The sequence below is a fragment of the Aphelocoma coerulescens genome, chromosome 10 (assembly GCF_041296385.1).
Source record: "Aphelocoma coerulescens isolate FSJ_1873_10779 chromosome 10, UR_Acoe_1.0, whole genome shotgun sequence".
Lineage (NCBI taxonomy): Eukaryota > Metazoa > Chordata > Aves > Passeriformes > Corvidae > Aphelocoma > Aphelocoma coerulescens.
The window spans coordinates 2,446,154-2,467,674 of NC_091024.1; the positions used below are offsets into that span (position 1 = coordinate 2,446,154).

Sequence of the window (21,521 nt, forward strand, 5' to 3'; positions counted from 1 at the left end):
AATCCAGACATGGTCTATTAAAAATATCAAAGTAATCCTGTGCACAAGCTCCTTTTTATATAGTTATATTTGTTATGCAGAAGAAATCACAGAGAGCTGAAATCTAATTACAGAAAACAATACAATTTGGGGTGAATTATAGGAGTACATTTCCCTTCCAAAGCTATTATAGCTCAATATATGCTCCCTCTATCAACTACAGTGCTGTCTCAGCAGCACTTCCAGCACTTCTTTCTTCCAGATTTTTATAGCATCACACCTCAGTACAACGTTCTGCTGCTGCTAAAAGATACACCACGGCATCTGCATATACAGGAACATTCACATCCTTGAATAATTCACTTGATATTAAAACCCATCTGCATCTTGTGATGGCTTCTGGTATTGGATTATTCCACTGCTATCACTCTTGGATTATTTGACAGTAACTGTTGAAGTAGGAGTAAAAGAATGGAATATCTTAAGGCAGTTTTAGCAAACAAAGACTTTTCACACTTAACTGTGTTTTCTGTATAATGATTTAACATCCACTTCTGCATGTTTTGGCTATCAAATTACTTATTGACAGGACTACTCAGGTCATGTCATTGGAAATGTTCTCGCTTCCTTTCTGGAGCCACACAGTAACTTGAGAGAGGTCCACTGCTGTTTAGATTTGTGAAGGTTTCTGTACTTCTTCTTTTCTTCCTTTGCATGAAGAATGAACAGCAGCAGCACCTTCAAGGAGGAATCACCTGGACACACAGACAGATACACAGACAACCCTACTGACAACGCCTGAAGTAGAAGAATGCAGTTCATCACACTTTTAGCAAGAACACAAGGCCACAGAATAAACTAAAAAAAAAAACTGTTTTATTGTGACATTTATGACATTGAACCCTTGTTGATATGAATGACTATGGGTACTCTTGACATGTTACAATATGTCATGGTGTAGGATGGCACTGATTGTCATCTGACTTTTGAGAATGTTTAATGGTCCCTACTGACCTCAGTGCATTTTGGCAAGTCACAGAAACTTTATCATCAGGTTTGTGTATACAGTTAACAAGTAGTTGGTCTTACAAGCACCATTACAAACCCTCACATTAAGGGTATTATTAATCTAGTTTACAAATGCTTCATTGATAAAAATAGCATGATTACAGTATACACACACTTAATTTACATGTAATGTATTATAGGCATAACTGAGATAAACTACTGAGCTAACTTTGGTTGATTGAAGTATTTAGACTGAATAATGGCAATTTTGGCTTCTAAGTTGTGTAAATATTACAGTGCATTTATAAATCTAGGTTGAAAATTTACTAGCACCAAATGGATATCATAAATGGCTGACCTAGTAAGTTGTAGTTGGAGAAGCGAAGTTTAAGAATTACAAAAATAGAGCTGTCCATCAGTTGAAAGCACATTCTTGTACCTCTGCTGAAATGATGACGTGTCTCAGCATCAGTGGCCAACTTCGAATGATAAAAGTCCCAGTTTTCAAGATTCAACATATCAAGGTAGCTCAGCTACACGTAAAAGCCTGAGAAAGTGGTAGTTTTGAGCTCATGTATTCATCCTGTACCTTGTTTATGTAATAGTATGATAGTGCTCGTTCATACAAATGTACTCATGTGAGATTGTACCTATGATATGGAGAATCTGATTGGGAGGAATATTCAGTCCTACCTATCTATCTTTGGTTTAATTATTTGGTCTTTGGTTGATGAATTAATGAAGCAATATCTGAATTTTCATTTTCAGGTTATCTCCCAGCTCACCACTGAGGTAGTCTTTGTCATGTTTCGCTTCAAGCTGGTTAAGTTCCTTCTTTTTATAGAGTGGAATACTACTGATTTGTAATGAATAATTTCCAGGCACTGGCTTCTTCTTTGTGAAATGAAGGTAACTTATCCCGTCCTTCTTATTGATTCTAAAGAAACCATCTTCATTTCCGGAGTCAATTAAATATCGGTTATGGTTTGTCAGTGTTGTGAGGGCAGGGAGCAGTTCCAGGATGCGATCTTTGTTACTGAGATCCGAGATATTGATGGAGAAGACTGCTGCTTTCTCAATATCCCAGCTGGCCAGACTGATTGGCGGCTCCAGCTCTTGCTGATCCTGCGTAAGAACAAAGGATGTCAGTTGGCTTTGTCAGTGAGCGTTTCACACGTGCCTGTGTGTGTTTCCTGCCCAGCTCATTCATTACTAATTAAACAATTTTAAAGAGGAGGTTCTGTAACATCATCTGTCAAATCCACTATTATGGGCCTAGGACTCCTCAGGATCAAGTACAGAGTTTGTCACCACCCCTGTGGGGGTAAGAGGAGCCCGAGACATGCGCTGGAAGTTTCTGTGCGTGGGCCTTGCTGCCTGACAGATGAAGCCCCTCCATGCTGGGAGCCCGTGACCAGCCTCCTACAAAGAGAAAACAAGGCACACTCCAACCTCTCTGCCAGGGGAGCCACAGGCTGAGAAAACAACGTGTGAAGGAGAGCAGGGTCTGTGAGGGAGCCACAGCATTTCAATGGGATTTTCTGCTTTGCAAGATTCGTTTGGTTTAAGTGTGGAGACACGGCAGCCTGCAGGTACAGCAGAGTGCTGGAAAAGCGGCCTCACTCTGCACCTCTGACTGGATGGTAACATTCCAGGCAGCAGCACATTAGCTGTAACATTTTCATCTGGAAAGCAAGCAAAGCTCTACATCACCTTTGAGACAAAACCACTACCTGACATTCAAAACCAGCTTTGGCCTACTTTAGGGTGTAGATTTTTCCTGAGAGATTCTCTCTTGGCACACCTCCTTTTGAGTCCAGCTTTCACAAGACAGCCACAAACTCTCTCCCCCAGAAAGGGTCAATTACCTCTGCTTCACTTGCAGTTTCATTAGTGCTCCTGCGCTTCCTTCCTCTCTTGGGATAGCCATTGATTTTACATTCATAACAAGCTTCTGGAGAGAGGGAGTTGTCATCTACTTCTCCACTGAGTGAAAGCTCTTGTCCTTGACCTCTGCCTAGCCCCACTCCAGAAACACAGTGTCTGAGGAAGGAAGAAATTCAAAATTAACTCCAGCGAGGCACAGATCTTATCAAAAGCTGAATTTGGGGGACTGAAAGTACAAATAATTAAGCAATTATGTTGCATTCATTTCCTAGGAAAAATTTCTGCTAAAGTCAACAGACAAAATTCTCACTGAATCACAATGAGGCCACTCTTATTTCAAGAATCTGCCTTCATGGGTTTTTGCCCAAGAGAGACCTGCCAACATTTAACAGTCTTAAAAACACAGACTTAAGCTCTGAGTTGTTGTTAGCAATTTCTGTTTTCCAGCCTGGAACACATTTAAAGAGACCAATTTTTAACAACTGCTGAAAAATCTGAAAAGTGAGGTCTTTCATAATGCATCCCAAAGCTTTTAGTCACTTACAAAATTTAAGCCATGATCTTTCTGCTTTCCACTTGGGTTGCTTGGTCCTATATGATGCCCAGCCCTAACCCTCCCACTGGGGCAACAGAAAATTGCTTTTCTTGATAAAGCAGACATTAAAAAAATATTAATTTGAAACACAGAAGAATATGGAACATACAAGAACATGAGAACATACAGAGTTGTTATTCCAACCAGCAGGTAAAACCACTTGTATAATATAATTTCTTTTTGCAGCTGGTAGGGGGTGTTATTATTAATGTTTTATTTGTTGTTTCTTCTTTAAGGAGACAAGTGAATCACAGCAAAGAGTGTGAGCTCCCAACTGCCAAGCTCAGAGGACTTGGAAGGCTGCTGGGGTGTGCAGGAGAGGTGGAAGCAGTAGCTTGAAATAGAAGGACTGAACCTGGTAGCCCTGACCAAATTACAGTTTCAAGCATTAAAACCCACCCTTTCCATGGTTACCTTTCCCTACCCACCCTCCCCTGCAAATCTCCAAAATCAGTAGGTGCACCCAACTCTGGAGTGCCTTCCCAATCCTATCCCTCTTTAACTGCTGACAATCCCCCTGGTTCTGCTGCTCCACACTGCAAAGAAAGGAGTGGACTATGACCCCTTGGTATCTGTTAGTTTAGAATGAGAATCCCTTACCCTTGTCCTATTCTGAAGTAACCAGGTGGACATCCACAGACGTAGCCACCTTCAGTGTTGGAGCAGCCGTAACTGCATGGGGCTTGTGCAGAACCGCATTCATTGATATCTTGGCAACCTCCACTAAACTGCTCATACTGAAATCCGGTAGGGCACATACATTTATAGCTTCCCAAAGTATTGTGGCAGGATGCTCCTCCACAAATGTGTGCACTGAGGCATTCGTTTTCATCTGGAAAAGAAGCAGAATATACCACATTAACTTTCACCCTCAGGTACAGTCCAGCCTTCCCCTTGCCCAGGTCATGAACATTAGCTGAATGTGCTGCCACCGCAGATGGACACAGAGAATTGGGCTTGTCCTCCCCCTTGGCTGGGGCAGTGGTCCCTGGGAGATGACTACAACCACAAAGCAGCAACATTGAGGCTATTCTACAGAAGATGTTTCATGCCATGTCAGCTCATGCTCTGGAGAGCAGAGAAACAGAGGAGGTAGCTTTTTTTCCCAGAAATAACTGGGAAGAATAAAACTTTGTACAGTAAACAATCTGGTCAAGTAATCTCTTGTTCATAGTGCTATTCAACATTAAAGGAAAAAGAGTAAGGAATCAAGCTCTGACACCTTCTCCAGCCATTGAAAATTCCTCCCTACACAGTCACATTTAAATATTAGATATAGGTAAGATACGGGAACAAGTAGTAAAAATAAAAGCAGCTGTAGATACAAAAACTGCTACGTTCTGAACCAGTCCTTTTCCAAACTTCCCAAGGGTGGCACTGTAGGAGTTTGAGGTCAGTTCAGGTTTATTTACTGAAAATGGCCACTATTTGAAATGAAGCTGGTCTGATTATTATTGTCTGATGTGGCAAATTGCTTCAAAAAGTTCTGAATATTATTGTTCCCCATTTTCTGTGATAAATGCCTATGTACATTGTGGGTGTGTGCACACATAAGCAACTCCATTTGGGAAGTACAGAGCAGCATCTCTGACCTCAATATCCAGGTTACAGGAAAGTAAGTACTAAGTCAGAACATTATTGTCTTTTTCCAAACAATATGGCTCTTTGTTCTTTGTTTAAAAGTAATGTTTTTGCTTCTTGCAGCCTGATTCACGATGTGGTGCACTGTGGAAGTGCCTGAGCAGGGGATGCAGTCACAGACAGCACAAGACATGGGAGGAACCAAAGCATTCTTCAGTGATTATCTAAATGTGTTGCAGCAACATAAAAAAATCCCTGAACGATTCATTAAATAAGCTAAAAAAGACACAAACTGTTTGGAGAGTTGGGATTGCCAAGGAATATGAAGGAATTGTCACGGAAAAACCTCGTACATGGATTCTTCCCTGTGGTACACCCAGGAGATCCAGACAAGTATCCTAAGAATATACAGTTACAGACAGTACAACGTGAACATGTGGAGACCACAAGGTACTAAAACCTGAGGCTGAATCCTGTGTTCCCAGAGCCTGCAGGGGTTTGCCATTAACTCAGAGCGATGTTTCAGTGTTTGTCACACCTCACAGCAACTATATCAACATCATAAGTGCTTGTTTGGGCCACAGGAAGTTACTGCACCAAAAGCAGATTCACTCCACAGCAGCAAGGAAGGGGATACTAATGAGGTTAATTCCCATATTTTGTGTTACTGTTGGAAGAAAAAAATATGAAGAAAAAAAAATCTTTGGGACCCTCAAGACTCTACACAAGCTGTGCTGTCAGGCACGAGCCTTGCTCTCCTGTGCTCTGTAACACACAGCTGTCATGCTCAGCTTCAGCAGGAAGGAGAAATGCCATGAGGACACAGGGACCCAAACCTCCTTCCCTGCAGCTTTGGATTTCTGCCTGGACTGCCCCATGTCCAAGAAGGTGGGAGTGCTGGCTGAGTCTTGCCCCAGCTGTGGCTCTCAGAAGAATTCTCCCTGGTGAAGTTTCTGATGGACCATCATTTCTGGTGCCAAGGCTGAAGCCTTTCTTTCAGTGGGGCAAATACTCAGTGCTTGTGCATTTTGAAACTGGTATTCTCTGGGTAAATCTAAACAGTAGTCAATGGGTTCAAAAGCTGGAATACAAGTGTACACCTGATTTGGAAATAACACTCAGTTAAATGCTTTCACCCAGGAAGACCTGGAAACAGGCAAGATGTTTCACACAACTCAGTGCTGCACTTCTTCAGATTCCAGTGTCCTCCAGCAGCCAGATGTGACAGTGCTGGTTTGTTGGGGGTATTTTTATCCTCCTGCAGATAAAATTCTAATTTAACCCTAAACTCTGCTAATTTAATTAACATTCAAAAGCCCCACATGTTTGTGTTCCCTCCTTGTTCCCTGTATGTTACAGGCACAGAGTGCTACAGGCAAAGCAAATCTCACTGCAAGGACTGCATATAATGTCAGGAGGTTTGGTAAGCACAGTTGAAAGCGGAGACCTCCCTGGAGCACCACTGTGATAACAAGGCAAGGCATCTTTATGTTTTTGAAAGCAGAGAAAGCCAAACAAAAAGTTATAAAGCCCTTTGTTCTCAAAGAGGTCATCAAACACCTCTCTGGGTATCCACACAAGACTAGCTTGCATGAAGTCCATTAAATGTGATGAAAACTGTACATAACTCTCACTAGAGGAAAAATTATTCCTGTTTCTCTTGTTTGAATATGCTGCATACTACACTGCTGAAACAGAGGCTTTTCCCATGTCTGCTGCACAGGCAGCCCCCTCTATGAGAGCTCAGAGACTTGGAATAGCAACGAAGTTTGGATAGGGAAGAAATAGGCATTTAATTCACCAGTGTATTTACTTATTAACATAAACTTATGAGCACCAGCATTTGTTAATTATAACCAGATTTGCCCTGTAAGCCCTCACTCTAAACTGTATCCAAAAGCTTCAAGGAAGCATCTTTAGACAGACAGCTTCAGGTTTGCTCAAATATGACAAATTGTTAATTCTGTACAGAGGAAGGGATTAAACACAGCAGCCTTCCTGTAGGTGCTGTAAGAATGACAAAAGCACAGATCAAGTAGGATTTTAACGGAATTTGAAATGCTTGGGGCCAGAAGTTGAATTTTACAATTTAACAATCTGAACTTGTAGTTCTGAGAGTGCCAGGCTCAATCCACCATCCACTCTTAGACAGGACCTTTGTCCAAGCAGAGACCATCGCAGAGCTGAGTAAGATATCCTTTGTACAGACCACAAAATACACAAGTAACACGAGTTTCCTCAAAGTCAGTACAACCTCTAGCACCTTCAAGGAGAGCTTTGTGCTTAAACACTTCTTGAACCAGGACATGGGCTACTGGGTGCTTCATACCCACTCTGCCTTCACAGGAGAACACACTTGTAATGAAACTCTGTTGAACTTATGAAATTATAATCAGAAAAAGAAAGTACAGCAAACTGCACCACTGCCCTTCACTTCTTGATGCTAACAAAGCTAACATGCATTTTAATGTATGAATTTACAAAAGTGACTTGCCAACACATTGGTTCCACTGGTAATGCTGGAGATATCCTTGTGGGCAGCTGCACCTGTATCCTCCAATTATATTTTGACAGCCATGCTGACACCGGTGGTTTCCATCACATTCATCAACATCTAAAAGGGTGAGACACACTCTGAGTTTTGGGAGAAGCTCAAATTATGCTGAATTTGGAAAACATGTTACAAATAATCATATATATTCATTTATCATATATATAGCTGTATTTCAGGATCTTCCAAACACCTGACCACTTTGGGCCCTTCAGGTTTGGATTTGTGGCTCCACATCAAGTTACATAGGGCTGAAAACCATGGAAAGCTCACATTCAGCCATAATTTTCAGTTTTTGCATTCTGCTTTGGAGCAGACAGCAGAAAGCCATTTGTATATGGGATCCCTAATGCTTTCCTAAGGGTCCCAGCTCCACAGCAGACAGACCCTTGCTTTTACCCAGGCATCCAACCCAGAAATCCCAGGATATGTCTTTCCAAAACAACCCAAACTCTGTCCCAGGAGAAGGCTCTGAGGACCCAGAGGAATAAGTCTACAGCCCTTGAACTCTCTCTTTAGCAGGTCACATTGGAGATGCAAGATTTTCTGTCCTTGATGAATCCCTCAGAAATCCCTGCAGGATTCAGAAGTTCACTGAATTTACAACACTTAAACATTCCAGGCTACATCTCCTCAGAAAATATCAATCCATGTCTTTAGAATCCCACAACGTATCAATTTTTCTGGCCCATGGAGAGAAACACTGCCTTGTTGCTGAATTTCTGTACTCCCCCCCACCCCCTTCAACCTACACACGCTTACTTCTGTAGGTTTTGGTGCTTACTCCATACATCCTTCCTTGGACAACAATACGGCTGAAAGAAGATTAAGGAAGCAAGAGAAAGCCAAGTTAAATGCACTGTGTTGTACCCACCTTCACAGCTCTGCCCAGTTTGATCAAGTGAGAAGCCACGTTGACACTCACAAACAAAACTTCCTGGAGTATTCTGGCAAATGCCCTTTGCCCCACAAAGATTGATCTCAGTAGCACACTCGTTGTTGTCTGAGGGAAACCAAAGCTCAGTGTTAGTTTGTAGTTGGCACTTCAAAGCTGATCTTTTGGCCACGCTAATGATGGAGAAGGTAAAGGCACATCAGTAACACAGGTGTCCCACTGCCCTCCCAGGCTCTCACTTGGCACTACAGGACACCTCACACTGCCTTCTTTTGAATTTGGATACACAAAAGTAACAGGAAGGGAAATACCCCTTTTCTTCACCAAGGATATGGAGTTTGATGTTTTGGTCTCCAAACACCTCCAAATTCATACCAATACCACAGGATCATCAAACTGACACAGAAATGGGCTCCAGCTTACAGAGCAGAAAGTGTGTTTTGCAGGAAGCAGTTCAGCTTAACATTTCCACGTACCCAATGGGTATGTGTTCAGAGGACAACTGCAGAAACGTGTATTTCATAGTTGTTGTTTCAAGAGGCCTTGACATGATCTCAATGAGCTACAAGAAGAGAAATAGAACTATTCTTTTGCTCAATGCCTAAGAAAGGGTAAGGCAAGAATTACGAAGTGGTGTTTTTACTGGCTGGTTCTTGCAAGTGCAAAATTCAAAGACAGATTATGAAAGCAAGGGAAGGTAGGAGCGAATGGGCCTTTTTGCATCTTCTGCTCTGGTGGGATTAGGATCAGAATCTGCCCTATGTTTCCATTTGGTTTCTCAGGAAGATGATTCTACATCCTTGCTACTTTGCTTCTGGAGTAAGGGTCAGTAATAAATCCCAAATCTGTGTCTCCATTCCCACATCACCTACCAATGCAGGCTGTATGGTGCTGAGTGAATCCAGGAGGACATTTGCAAGTGAATCCCCCAATAGTGTTGACACAAAGGAACTGGCAGTTGTGCTGCTTTGTTGCACATTCATCAAGATCTAAAAAAAACCAAGAAAGCATCTTTCACTTATGTTTGCTGGACTCAGAAAGAAGTGATTACAAATAACAGCAAATAAAGCCTTTTGAATCTACATCTCACTTTCCATGCTGGCTTCCAGTTCCTCTCACATGAAGCCCCACATGTAATGAATGGGACTTTGGAGCTACACAGTGTCCATGCTAACAGTGAATTGCAGACACCACTCTCATCTGTCTGAAAGTTGCTGTGTCATAATAAATGTCTGCTCAGCCAATAAATGGGAAGTCACCCTCTTTTCACGAGACCTGGCAGACTGGAAAATGGCCTTGCACTGAAGCATACTATTACTCCAAAAGAAATACTGAAATGCCAAGAACAAAGTACACTGTCGTTCTCCATGCCAAATTTGGAATTGCTGCTCTAACTTGTGTGGTTTTAGTCAAATTTTTGTTACCAAGACACATAAATGTATGGAATTCTAACGAATATTCTCTCCTGCACTGCTGTGCCTTACCCAGCATGCTGCAAACGCAGTAGGTAAAAATTCTGTTGATGTTGGGCCATGTACTGCAAACCATGCTCGTCTCTGCATCCAATAAGATCCATTTATCATTGAATTACATGGCTTAAACCAACATGCTTACCAAAATAAGAACAATCAGATATATTCTTATTTACAGAATCTTTTAAGATCAGCTGCCATCAACCTGCAAAAATTCCTGTTGATCTGTTGTTCATCCAAATTAACAAGGAATTAACTGAAATACCAGCTCCATTCTATGCAGGCCACTTCCACTGTCTTTAGTGGAAATACTCATATGAATCAAGGAGACAGATTTCTATCATTTAAATGTCCTTGTATTCATTTTTTGCCCGTGGAACACAGAGTTTCCACAGTATATTCTTTTCTTGATTTTTACCTTTGCAGCTTCTCCCATCTTCTTGCAGGATGTATCCTTTTGGACATGAACACTGGTAGCTCCCCTCAGTGTTTTTGCAGATGAAATTGCAAGGTTTTGGAGACTCATTACATTCATTCAGATCTACAAGAAACAAAAACAGATACCTCAGTACTGGTAATCAGGATTTGTGATAATGTTTTACAAAATGTTCAGGATAGATCAGAAGAAAATCCAAACCCCCAAAGCATGAACAAGTGACATTTTATTTCCTCATTTTTCAAAATCTTTCTATTTCCTTCTTCAAGTCCTCTGTTAGTAGTAAACTTTATACACAAACACCATAATGAAAAACCTACCAACACAAAGAGTGCCAGTGATATCTGTAGTATAGCCCAGATTGCAAAGACAGCGGTAAGTTCCCCTCTCATTGATGCACTCCCCATTGCGGCAGACGTCATGAATAACCTTGCACTCATCAATATCTGCAATTAAACGAGGGTTAGTTCTCAATGGAACCAAACTGATTTTGTACAGCTTCAAGAGATTCTTGTGACCTGACACAGAGAAACCCACACCATACATAAAATAATTACATAAAATAGTGAAATATTGTGCAGATTTAGGGAGAAATATTAAATGGAAAAATATGGAATGGAGCATTAATCTAACTTTCTTATGCAATGAACAAGCTCTAAGTGGAAGGGAACTGGAGCTGATCATGTATCAGCCTCCACAAATCAAACACCATTTTGCCTTCACATACACAAATAGCTCTTAATATGTCCCTGCAACACACTCAAATGTAAGACTGCAAATTCCCATTTGAGTGCATGTCAGTCAACCAGGACATAAAGCAAGTATCTGCCAAGATGGGATGGATGCCTCATCATCCAGGGCCTTTGGCTGTGCACCCTCCTCCCAAAGGACTATACTCAGTCAACATGAAAAATCTCAGAAAATTTCACCTGATATCCAAAACATTTAGGACCTTACAGTGTTCAAATATGCAAAAAGAGAGTTTATAATTTATCACTTAATTTGGCATTGTCTAAGAGAGCATTTAAGGAAAAGTACCTGCTCCACTGGACGTGTATCCTCGGCCATGAGGGCAAAGTTTCTTGAAGGCCACGGTGCCTGGGAAGGGACAGACCTCACAGTTCTGCCCCCAGCCTCGGCCACCGTCACAGCAGCATTCAGACTTGGTGACAGCGTTCCTGTTGCTCGATCCGATTTGGCACATACTTTGTAAGACTTCGGTGAAGCAGTAGCCCTCCCTGTTGTCTGAAAGACAAATGGTGCATCACAGAGAATCCTAATGGTGACCTCCAGAGGGTCATGAGATACTGGGAATTTAGTCAGAAATATAACAGAAGGGGCATACTTCACCCTGAGACTGTGGAACTGAGAGTGAAAGACTACCAGCAGTAAGAACGAGAGAATGACATCTAAGGGAAACAAAGACAAGAAATTTAGCAAAAGGTGGAAGACAAGAAGTTACAATATGCTTATAAAATATATGTTTCTGTTTGGACCTAGAGAAAAAGGACTGGCTGAAAATCAGGACCAAAGAAATGTCAAAGCAGTTCCTGGCTGAGTGAAACCATGGAACAGTCAGCTTTTGTAGCAAGTCACCCCAGCTGGACTGACCGAAGCAGGGATATGGTGAGCATGGCAAGAAAGAACTTGCAAGAGGACACCTACATACAAAGGCCCCTTCTCAAAGGCATGTAAATTCAAGAGAGTATTTTCTCACCATACATTTCTAAGTTTAATTTCAACCCTCATTGCTGCTATGCAAGTGACAGCTCACTCAGGTGTGAACTGGGACTTACCAAGGCACTCGTCCTGGGTGTCACTGACGGTGAATCCCTCGTTGCACTCACACCTGTAGCTCCCCACTGTGTTCACACAACGGCCGTTCTCACAGAGCCCAGGTTTGGTCTGACATTCATTCTCATCTGTGTTTTTGAAATTTTATGACAAAAATCAAGTTCAAGTAGGACTAATGCAGGTAAGAGCACCTGGTATGGAATTCTTATGCTGTGCATTCTGCCTGGTTAAATTTAAATTTTTTTTCTTCTTCTTATATTTTCAAGGTTCTTTTACTCAATTTTCAGAGGAAAGATGGCCATCTGGCTCACAACTGTTATATATATTATAACTGAAGTACATTCCTCACTGGTTTTCAAAATTTTTCACAGTTACAGCTGCATTTCTGAATGCCATCCAAGGTTTAAAAAAATTCAGACCTACTCTCATTCATGCTAACAGACATAAACAAGCCTACAGCAGTTGACCCAAATCCTCACCTTCCCTCAGAGCATTCAGCAGCAGCAGTACAAACTGATTGTAAAGACTCCCACACCCAGATTTTCTACTTACTGCCCACAGGTGTGTACACCTGAACAGCAAAACCAAGTGTGTGCAGCACCAACAGACCCATTACCCCAGGCAGTTGTGCAATTCTTCCCTTGAGTTTCTTAACACTTTGTTAAATCCAAAATTTTTAGCTCTGCTGAGGAACTGTGTATTTCAAGAGCTTCAACACTTCAGTGTCACTTACCTATACAGCCTTCCCCATCTGGTCTGCGCTGATAACCAGGCCCACAGATACACATATAGGTGCCAATTAGGTTTTTGCATTCCATCTGTTTTGAGTCACAGTCGTGAATTCCTTCTTCACACTCATTCTGATCTAAAACACAAGGTTTAGACTTTATTATATAGAGAGATGATCCTGGAAATTCACAGTAGTAAATTCTGACTTTGGAATCTCAATTGTAATCAAACCCTACACTTATATTTATTGTTCTAAACCAGCTATAAAATATACTAGCCTTGAGCAAACGGATTTCTCCCAAATGCCCATTTTTAGGGCAAGACAAAACCACATCATCTGATATGACCTCATTTTAGGCAGATGTATAAATTTACTGGCAGGACAGGCCTAGCACAATCAAGTGCATAATGCGAACCAAAGAATTTCATCCCAAATTCCTTCTGACTCAGTTACTTCCTGGGATTAAAACTCTGGCCCAATAGTGCAGTGAGTCAGAGCCCTGCCCCTGCAGGATCTGAAATCATTATCTCATAGCAGTGAGAGTCTGGTAGGAGCTTTACCTCTGCACATTCTCCGGTCCTCCCGCAGAACGTACCCCCCGGGGCACTTGCACTCGTAGGATCCAAACGTATTCACGCAGCGGAAAGCGCAGAGCAGGGGGTTCTGAACGCACTCATTGACATCTGCATTTGGAGTGACAAAGACCATGGGGGAAGGGAAACACTTGTGTAAAACTCAGCAGACAAGAGCACAGGTTTTAGGTACAGGCAGTACCACAGATCCCAGTTTACTGAGGACTAGATTTTAATAGCTGGGGACCCTTGGTTCTATGCTTCATAGATTTCTGTAGAGAAGCAGGCAACAGACACCACCAGGATGTTTGCCCAGCTCCCTGAAGTTTCAATAAGTTCAACAGCAAGCAGCCAATGGAAATAATTTCCAGATCCATGCTGCCAAAATACTTGCTCAGTTAAAACTGTACCTTTTCCACATCTAGGTTCTGGTTTTTTGGTTGGTTATTTAAATTCTATGTGCACTAATTCAGCTTCTTCATAAACTGAATTCCACAAAACAATATCCTTACTAGAAACATTATTTTGAAGTGCATTTACATACGGTCTGGACTACTTGAGTAATTACTGCTATATAGCGATGTTTATGCACTCTGCTAACTCCTCCTCTGCAATTTGAGCTTTCACCCAAATTCCACAGGGAAGTGAATGAAGCTCTAACTGTATATAAAACTAATGCAGTCTGATGCAAAAATAGAAGCATTCTTTTGTATGGGCTTGCAAAGAAATAGATTGTGGCAGATAATTTAAGAACAGCTGTGTCAAGTCAGAGGACAGTGTCAGAATGTCCTAGGACATTCTCCTCTCTCTGGTTGTAACAGGAGGAGATGAATATTAAAAACCTCATACCATGTATGCAGAGAAATTTCCCCTGATACAGCCTCTCAGCTTAAGGACTCCCACAGCCAAAAGCCACAACCAAACTATCAAGCTTAATTTCCACTGATGGATTCCCACACAAATTTGTATCATCTCTTTCTGGGTCAATTTATACTTGTGGCCTCACTAATACTCTGCAGCAAAGGGTTCCACAACTTAAATAAGTACCATGCATATAAAAATGTTTGCTTTGGTTTGTCTAACATGTTCCCTCTATTTTTGGTACCTTTACCACTTGTGGCTTTATAAAATCATATATCTCTTCAACCACATTTTCCACACTGAAAAATTCTAATTTATTTTCTGAGTGTCCCATCTATACCTCTGATCTTTCTTACTTCTCTTTGTGTATTTTCAAATTTTCATTTTTGAAACGAGACACCAAAGCATGAAAAATATTCAACCTAGGGGTACCAAGGTAATTGTTGAGTACTGTATTTGTATTTTCTGGTCTGTTCCCTGTTTTTTCCCTAACTCACTCAAACAGCCCATTTCCTATTTTCATCATCCACAGTGAGTCTCTTCACTCAAGGAGGTAGGCAAAAACCATACACACAGTAAGCAGCACTTTTGGGGACTGTTCTGGAGAGACTGCACCACAACATGCTCCTCTCTGGGCAGTCCCTTAAGTAGACACCACCTGAAAGCCTGTCTACCCCAGCTCCAGTCAGAAAAACACACTGCAGTTCAAGGTGGATACAGGAAGGAGGAGCCCATTTTCCTGTTTCAGATAAAGAGGTATTGTTCCAAGTGTCCATATTTTATTTTTAAAGCTGCTTTACTCCCCTCAACTGTTTTCAAAATCAGAAAACACAACTACAACAACAGTCCTTAGCACATGGGAGTCCCACCTTCACAGGTCATCATTGGCCCAGGCTCAAATCCTTCTACACAGGTGCATTCGAAGCCTCCTATCACATTCCTGCAAGTTCCATTTCCACATGGGTTTCCAACAGCACATTCATCAGTATCTGCAAGTAGTTAGACCAAGGCAGGAATACATAGTTATCCTCAACCAAAACTATATAAAATCTACATTGTTTATGTGCAACCAGAAAAACAGAAAATGCAATAACTCGCTAAGTACTGAATTAGAACCACAGATAATTTGGGATTGCTAGAGGTTATCTGGGTCAAACACTCAGCCAGAGCAGGACCAGCTTGGAGCAGATTGCTCAGACCCTGCCCTGGCAGGTTTTAAGCACGAACAGGGATAGAGACTCCATGATATTAGAATTAAACAACCCCACTGCTCTTTAATGCCATACCTAGCAACTCAGGAAAATCTTGACAATGGAAGCTGGAACAGCCGTACTTACCCACACATTCTGCTCCTTGTAGGATGTAACCATACGGACATTCACAGCGGAAAGACCCATCTGTGTTGATACACTGCCCAAATTTACAGTTATCAGGATCAAGGCACTCATCCACATCTTAACCAGAAATACAAACAACACAGTAAGTGCAACTGGCTTCATGTGCATTTAGACTTCTCTCAAAGAACAAGTGTTCTGGCAAGAAACATTCCTGAGATCACAAAAAGTACTAATACTTAAATTCTGACACACTAGGATTAGGGCACAGAATTTGTTTTGTAGGCCAGCTTTCAGAATGCAGAAAAGAAACTAATTCTAAATGTCAGATATAAACCTCTGACTGGGGCTACAGGGAGAGCAGCAGATATGAAAAGCAGTAGTCATCCAGTGCTCCTTAAATGCAAACTTTTGCCAATAAGGCTGAAGTGCTGTTTGTCTTGGGAGAGAACAGAATGTACTGAAGGGATCTGGGAAACCGTGGTTTGCACTTCTGGAGGATTAAAACCATTTACTGTAAACAGGCTACACATATTGTAGAAGAAAAGACAAGTATGCTACGTGACATTAGATCCAGTCTCCTGAGCCTACATAAGTTTCCTAGCTCTAAAAGAAGTTTAATTTCTGATATTTGAGATATTCAAGCTTGAATTTGAAATCAGTATGAAAAATTGGGGAAAGAAAAAGGTATAGAAGTTTCCACAATTCATGGCTTTTGGAAATAGTTGCAGAGGTGTTATTCTCAGTTGAAAGGGAGAATGGCTTATGGGTGGAAAAGGGACACTGATGCAAAAATGGCACAGTGCAGTTCAGGCACTTACCCAGTCTTGCGTCACCAGGTCCAACAAGGATGCCAATTCCAAATGGACAAATCTGTCTGAATGCCTCTGTAAAAAACCATAAAAATCAAACCATATGTTAAATTCTATCTTGGCAATCAGAATTCCTCACAAGCTACACATAACCACTGTGACCAGTTCATCCTCCTCATGTTCAGGTCCAAAAAAAAAGTATGCACATGTACAGACTTATAATTTTATATTCATGCAAAATCTGCATGTTTGCTTTACATTTCATCCAATCTCCTCCAGGCATATATGTAAGATCCTGTGAACAATTAGCAGTATTTAACTTCCTTAAGAAACAAACTAATGCAGCATTTCTGCTTTAGAAGTATCAATAGTAGTGGCTGTGTTTCTTCTGTTGTAAAAGAAAAATTTCCTACATTTGCTGAAGAAGGCATGATTTAATCCAGACTTGGCTACCTTAAAGCTACTTCTTCTTTAAAAGATGAGAAGAAGGGCCTTGATATCCTTTGAGAGAGTTTAGACTGTGAAAAATGCATGTGCTGACACTTCAAGGAAATGCTGCAACATATGCTGTGCTTTTCAACTGACTTTGGTTCACGTGGTCCACGTCAGCAGAATGAAACACGCACAGGCAATAGGCCTAGGAGGAATATTGCAACTGGTACTTCTAATTCTCTTTTCTGACCTCGCCTTTTGTGAGGATTTTCTGCAAAACATCTAGATGACTAATGAATGAAATGAACTGCAATCCTGTATTGCTGAAACCAGTAATGCTGTTAACCGCATTTGTCAGCATGAATTAAAGTCCGTTCAGCCAACTGCACCACGATGCTACAGAGGCCTGTTGAGTTGCTTGATGTCGACTTACTCAGTCTTAAAAAGGATACTAACAAAGGAAAGTGTTTCTTCAGCAATGGTCCAGGGAGGCTTTCCTTCAAGGCCTGCATTTTGTTATTCCCTGCTATTTCTGCAAGTCATTCACACTGATAAGATTGAAAACTTACATTTTCTTAGTATCAATATTCAGGTGCAGATCTAGTTTAACTGTTTGGGGTTTTATTTCAATTAGATTTCATGTTTATGGCACCTCTTCCTATACCTATTTACAATTAGAAGAATTCCATTTGTGTCTTGCAGGACTTGCCACTCAGAGCCTATCAAGGATCTACTTGCTGCTTTCTGTACACTGTCTGTATGTGATACCTCCACAGCAAGATACCCAGCCCATAATCACTGTAACAAATCTGTAAGCAAAAAAGGAATATATTTGATATTAGACTATCCAAGGGACATGGTTTTTGAGACTGCAATGGCCTCTACTTTACACAGACCAATGACAATTACTAGTGTTAAACACCTTTAGAAAATTATTTTTCAGAATTCCTTCTAATAAGAATCTCCAATCTCCTTTCAGTTCAGAGAGGCAGTATGGTAAGCTAGTCAATAACCCACCATCTGCTTCTTCTGGGCAGAGCTCACAGGGATCTCCCCATCCCTGCCCCTTTAAGGCACAGCAACACTCCTGTTTGGAGTGGTTTCGGGACTTCGGCACAGAACATTTTCCATCTTCAAACTTGGTAAAGCAGTAGCTCACTCTCAGATCTGCATAGGGAAAAAAACTTGTTATGAGCAGTTAGGGTAACTTTGGCACAATTTTCACACAGAGTTGTTAACTGCATAATTACAGGATACCCCCCACCAAAACACCCAACTCCCATCTAGCTCTGTTAATAGGAACCATCGTTGTCTCTGACTGTGGAAGATTTGAATAAGGAGGGAAGCTCTGTACCTCAGTAAAGAAAAGCTATGGGATAGTTTCCTACTTCAGTCATGATAAAGCAAGGGTTTTCTCTTTGGTCCAGCAGAAATCAGAGGGCTGTACTGTCCTCTTATCCTCATTCCTCTTTGAAAAAACTGAATGTTGCCTCATGAATTTATATTCTATTACTAGTGAGAATCACTCGAGTCAAGAGATTTTCATCAGCTTGCAATGACAATATTATGTAGTGCTAAAATGAGAGGCAATTTTCAACAGCCCTTTCCTTCCTCATTCTTCCGGAGGTACACACAAAGCAAACTCTCCCTGTGGCACTACATTTCATTTCCTGAAGCTGGGTAACCAGGATGCTGGACAGAGCTGAGATCACAGACCACAGGCATCCAGCAGGCTGGGAGCTGACAGCTCTCTGTGCTGGCAGGGGGACAGCAGCAGGGCAGTGATGGAAGCAGCTGCTCATCCAGTTTGCCGGCTGCAGCATCAATGCTGGGCAATGTCCAGGTTTTAACAAAGTCCTAGGTAACGGGAAGTTTTAAACAAAACTTTGTTTGGCCTGAGATACTTGAAAAAAGAACAGTCCTCTTTAGGGCATGGAGAGAAGCCCTTTTTGAAATTCATACACAAGTGTGAAATTTTGAAATTCATACACAAGTGTGCATTTTCCTCTGACATTGTGTGGAACAGTGGCCTGTGTTTAAAAAGCAGAAGATTGGGCTGCATTCTTTTTCATGATTTTTTTCCTGGTGGGTTTTTGTGATTTTTTTTCTTCTTACCTGAAGAAAAGAACACCCTGAAATTGAAGAAACTTCATTTATACAAGCTACATAAACACAGCTAAAACATGCTTTCTTGATATTGAGTGAAGTAACTGTGCCAAACTGCATGGTGGTTTGGAGATTTGGATTAATGTTTACTGCAGGTTGGATTCATTTTTACCAAAACCACAATTTCATTTAGCCTACTGTGAAGTGAAGAACTTGCTATGGTGTCAACAAGCTTCACTGTTCTATGCCAAGCAAAACTGTAGAGGTCCTTATAAAGGTCTTACTCATCAGTGGTTCCCACTGTGCAGTGTATAGGACATTTAATGCTGTATCTATTTAATCACTTCCAAAGCCTTTACAGTAACTCACTCCCAAATTTGTTGTGCTTGTTCATTATAGACAAAATAAACTAACCTGTGGCTTTTTATTACTAGATGTTCAGCTTTTAGCATCTGATCTGTGTGTTAGTGCCCATGTTTCGGCTCTGAACTGTGTATACAGTAATCTGGAAGCCAAAAGACACTTCAGACTTCCCTAAGCAGATGGGTGCTATTTGTCCACACAACATTGCTTGCAAATTTTTGCCAACAATCTTTTTTTCCACCCACACGTTTGCAGAGAGGATCGGCACATAACAAGTGTTATGGTGAGTATTGTAAGTGCTAAGGACAGCCTTAAAACTGGAAATGCTGCCTTTAGTCTCCTGCCCGTGTTCGTGCTCCCTCCCTGTGTCATGTTGCTGTCTACAAAGTAGAGTCCAGGTAGCCCCAGTATTTCTTCCAGGGGTGCAAGAAAGGATTTCAGGACAACATAATTTCTTTGTGTAACCTGTGCATTAAACATTATCTTCGCCCCTTTTATTGCAATGTTCTGTTTAATGACAAACAGATGTTAGGGCAAGACAGAACCTGGCCCCAGCTACAGAATTATCATGTTTTCCCTATGAAAAACACAGTTTGAGTCCAGAGTCTTCTTGCTGTATTAGAAACAGCTCGCTACTAAGACTTTTATGAAACAGCAAACAAATTTTGAAATGCCAGAAAATAGGAATGAACTTACCTTGGCATCGCCTTCCTGTGGAAGACAATACAAAGCCTTCTGGACACAGGCACTTGAAACTGCCCGGAGTGTTGCTGCATGTCCCCAGGGCACAAATTTCTGGCTGTTCCACACACTCATCAATGTCTGTAAGAAAAGTCATTAAAGAGATGAGAAATAATAATGTTTACACTGGCAGCTATACTACATAAAGTGCAATTTTACATCATCACTGCTATCTAACATATTTGACAAACAAAAAAGCCCAACAAAAAAAACCAGAAGGAGGAAGCAGTAGTCCAAGTTCAAAATCCAGAGTTAGTTTTCTAATCCTCAGGCACTGGGCAAACTTCACCAATGTACCATCAGGGAAATAGCCTGGGATTATATTTTTCTAGGGTTCAGAGCAAGTAGTTCTGGTTCAAACAAATGTTGGTGAGACCTTTTCTAGGAAGTGAGAGACTTACTAGTGGCTACAGTTCAGAACTGTAGACTGCCAAAAAGACTAAACATTACTCACATTTAAATGCAAGGGAAATAGGTAACAATTGTGAGCAGCTAAGAAAGAGACAGAGAGGGATTGTTCTGTACATACCTTCACATTTGTCATTCTGCAGGATGTATCCAGGAGGACAGATGCATCTGAACGAGCCATCCAAGTTCTGACATGTGCCTGGTGAGCATTTTCCGGGCTCCAGTGCACACTCATTGATATCTAGAAGAAAAGAAAGACAATTTCTTTGAGGTAATTGCTGTTATCTCAATAAACCTCTGACTGAGGCTGCTTTAATTTTGATTCCATCAAATGGAAGGTGGAACTTCTCATGAGCAGCAGAGGAGTCATCTTCCTGTCCTCTTGTCATTGTTTTCTTCTGCTAGGTACAATGATGGCAGTGTGACAGTTCTCTCTGAGCCTACTGCTTCACTAAGCATATCTGCTCAAGGTTTGCTGCACTTTTTTTCAACCCTAGAAGAAAGCACTCACCAACACAAGTCCTTCCATCCAGAGCCACCTCATAGCCATCATTGCAGAGACACTGGAAGGACCCGATGGTGTTCACACACTGACCATTTCTGCAGAGCATTCCATTTCCACTTGCACACTCGTCCACATCTAAGAAAAATAACATTGAAAGATGTCAGAAACATCAGCAACAATGGAAACTGGGTAGGTGAGTTTTCTGTTTCCACCATATCAACGAAGTAACTGATAACACAATCCCATTTCAAAAGTGAGGGGAAATTACTATGTTATAAAATTGTCAGAGCAGGAGTCAAAACCAAATGTTCCTGTATCTTGTGCCAACATTCAAGTGGCTCTAGGAAAGTGAGCAGTGTGTAATCAAAGAGACCGAAGAAACAGGGTTTTGTCTTTAATCACACAGATCATGCAAAAGAGAAGATGGTAGTTATGGTACTTTTATTAGAAGTAGGAAGT

The 21,521-nt window shown here is 41.3% G+C and overlaps 1 protein-coding gene across 4 annotated transcripts in view; it reads right to left on the bottom strand.

Moving 5' to 3' along the window:
- Window positions 1-833: 833 nt before the first annotated feature.
- The window catches only part of FBN1 (fibrillin 1), a 144,836-nt gene continuing 124,148 nt past the window's right edge, over window positions 834-21,521 (bottom strand). For all 4 annotated transcript variants that reach the window (XM_069025321.1, XM_069025322.1, XM_069025323.1 and 1 more), the window contains 19 exons: window positions 21,069-21,197; window positions 20,679-20,798; window positions 20,105-20,230; window positions 17,957-18,106; window positions 16,517-16,582; window positions 15,699-15,815; window positions 15,231-15,350; window positions 13,489-13,611; window positions 12,932-13,063; window positions 12,201-12,326; window positions 11,443-11,649; window positions 10,725-10,850; window positions 10,387-10,509; window positions 9,369-9,485; window positions 8,476-8,604; window positions 7,545-7,664; window positions 4,070-4,301; window positions 2,856-3,030; window positions 834-2,112 (listed from right to left, as the gene is read on the bottom strand). In XM_069025321.1, the coding sequence (XP_068881422.1) occupies window positions 1,723-2,112; window positions 2,856-3,030; window positions 4,070-4,301; window positions 7,545-7,664; window positions 8,476-8,604; window positions 9,369-9,485; window positions 10,387-10,509; window positions 10,725-10,850; window positions 11,443-11,649; window positions 12,201-12,326; window positions 12,932-13,063; window positions 13,489-13,611; window positions 15,231-15,350; window positions 15,699-15,815; window positions 16,517-16,582; window positions 17,957-18,106; window positions 20,105-20,230; window positions 20,679-20,798; window positions 21,069-21,197 (2,828 nt within the window). In that variant the 3' untranslated portion in view covers window positions 834-1,722. The remainder of the gene's footprint in view (window positions 2,113-2,855; window positions 3,031-4,069; window positions 4,302-7,544; window positions 7,665-8,475; window positions 8,605-9,368; window positions 9,486-10,386; window positions 10,510-10,724; window positions 10,851-11,442; window positions 11,650-12,200; window positions 12,327-12,931; window positions 13,064-13,488; window positions 13,612-15,230; window positions 15,351-15,698; window positions 15,816-16,516; window positions 16,583-17,956; window positions 18,107-20,104; window positions 20,231-20,678; window positions 20,799-21,068; window positions 21,198-21,521) is intronic.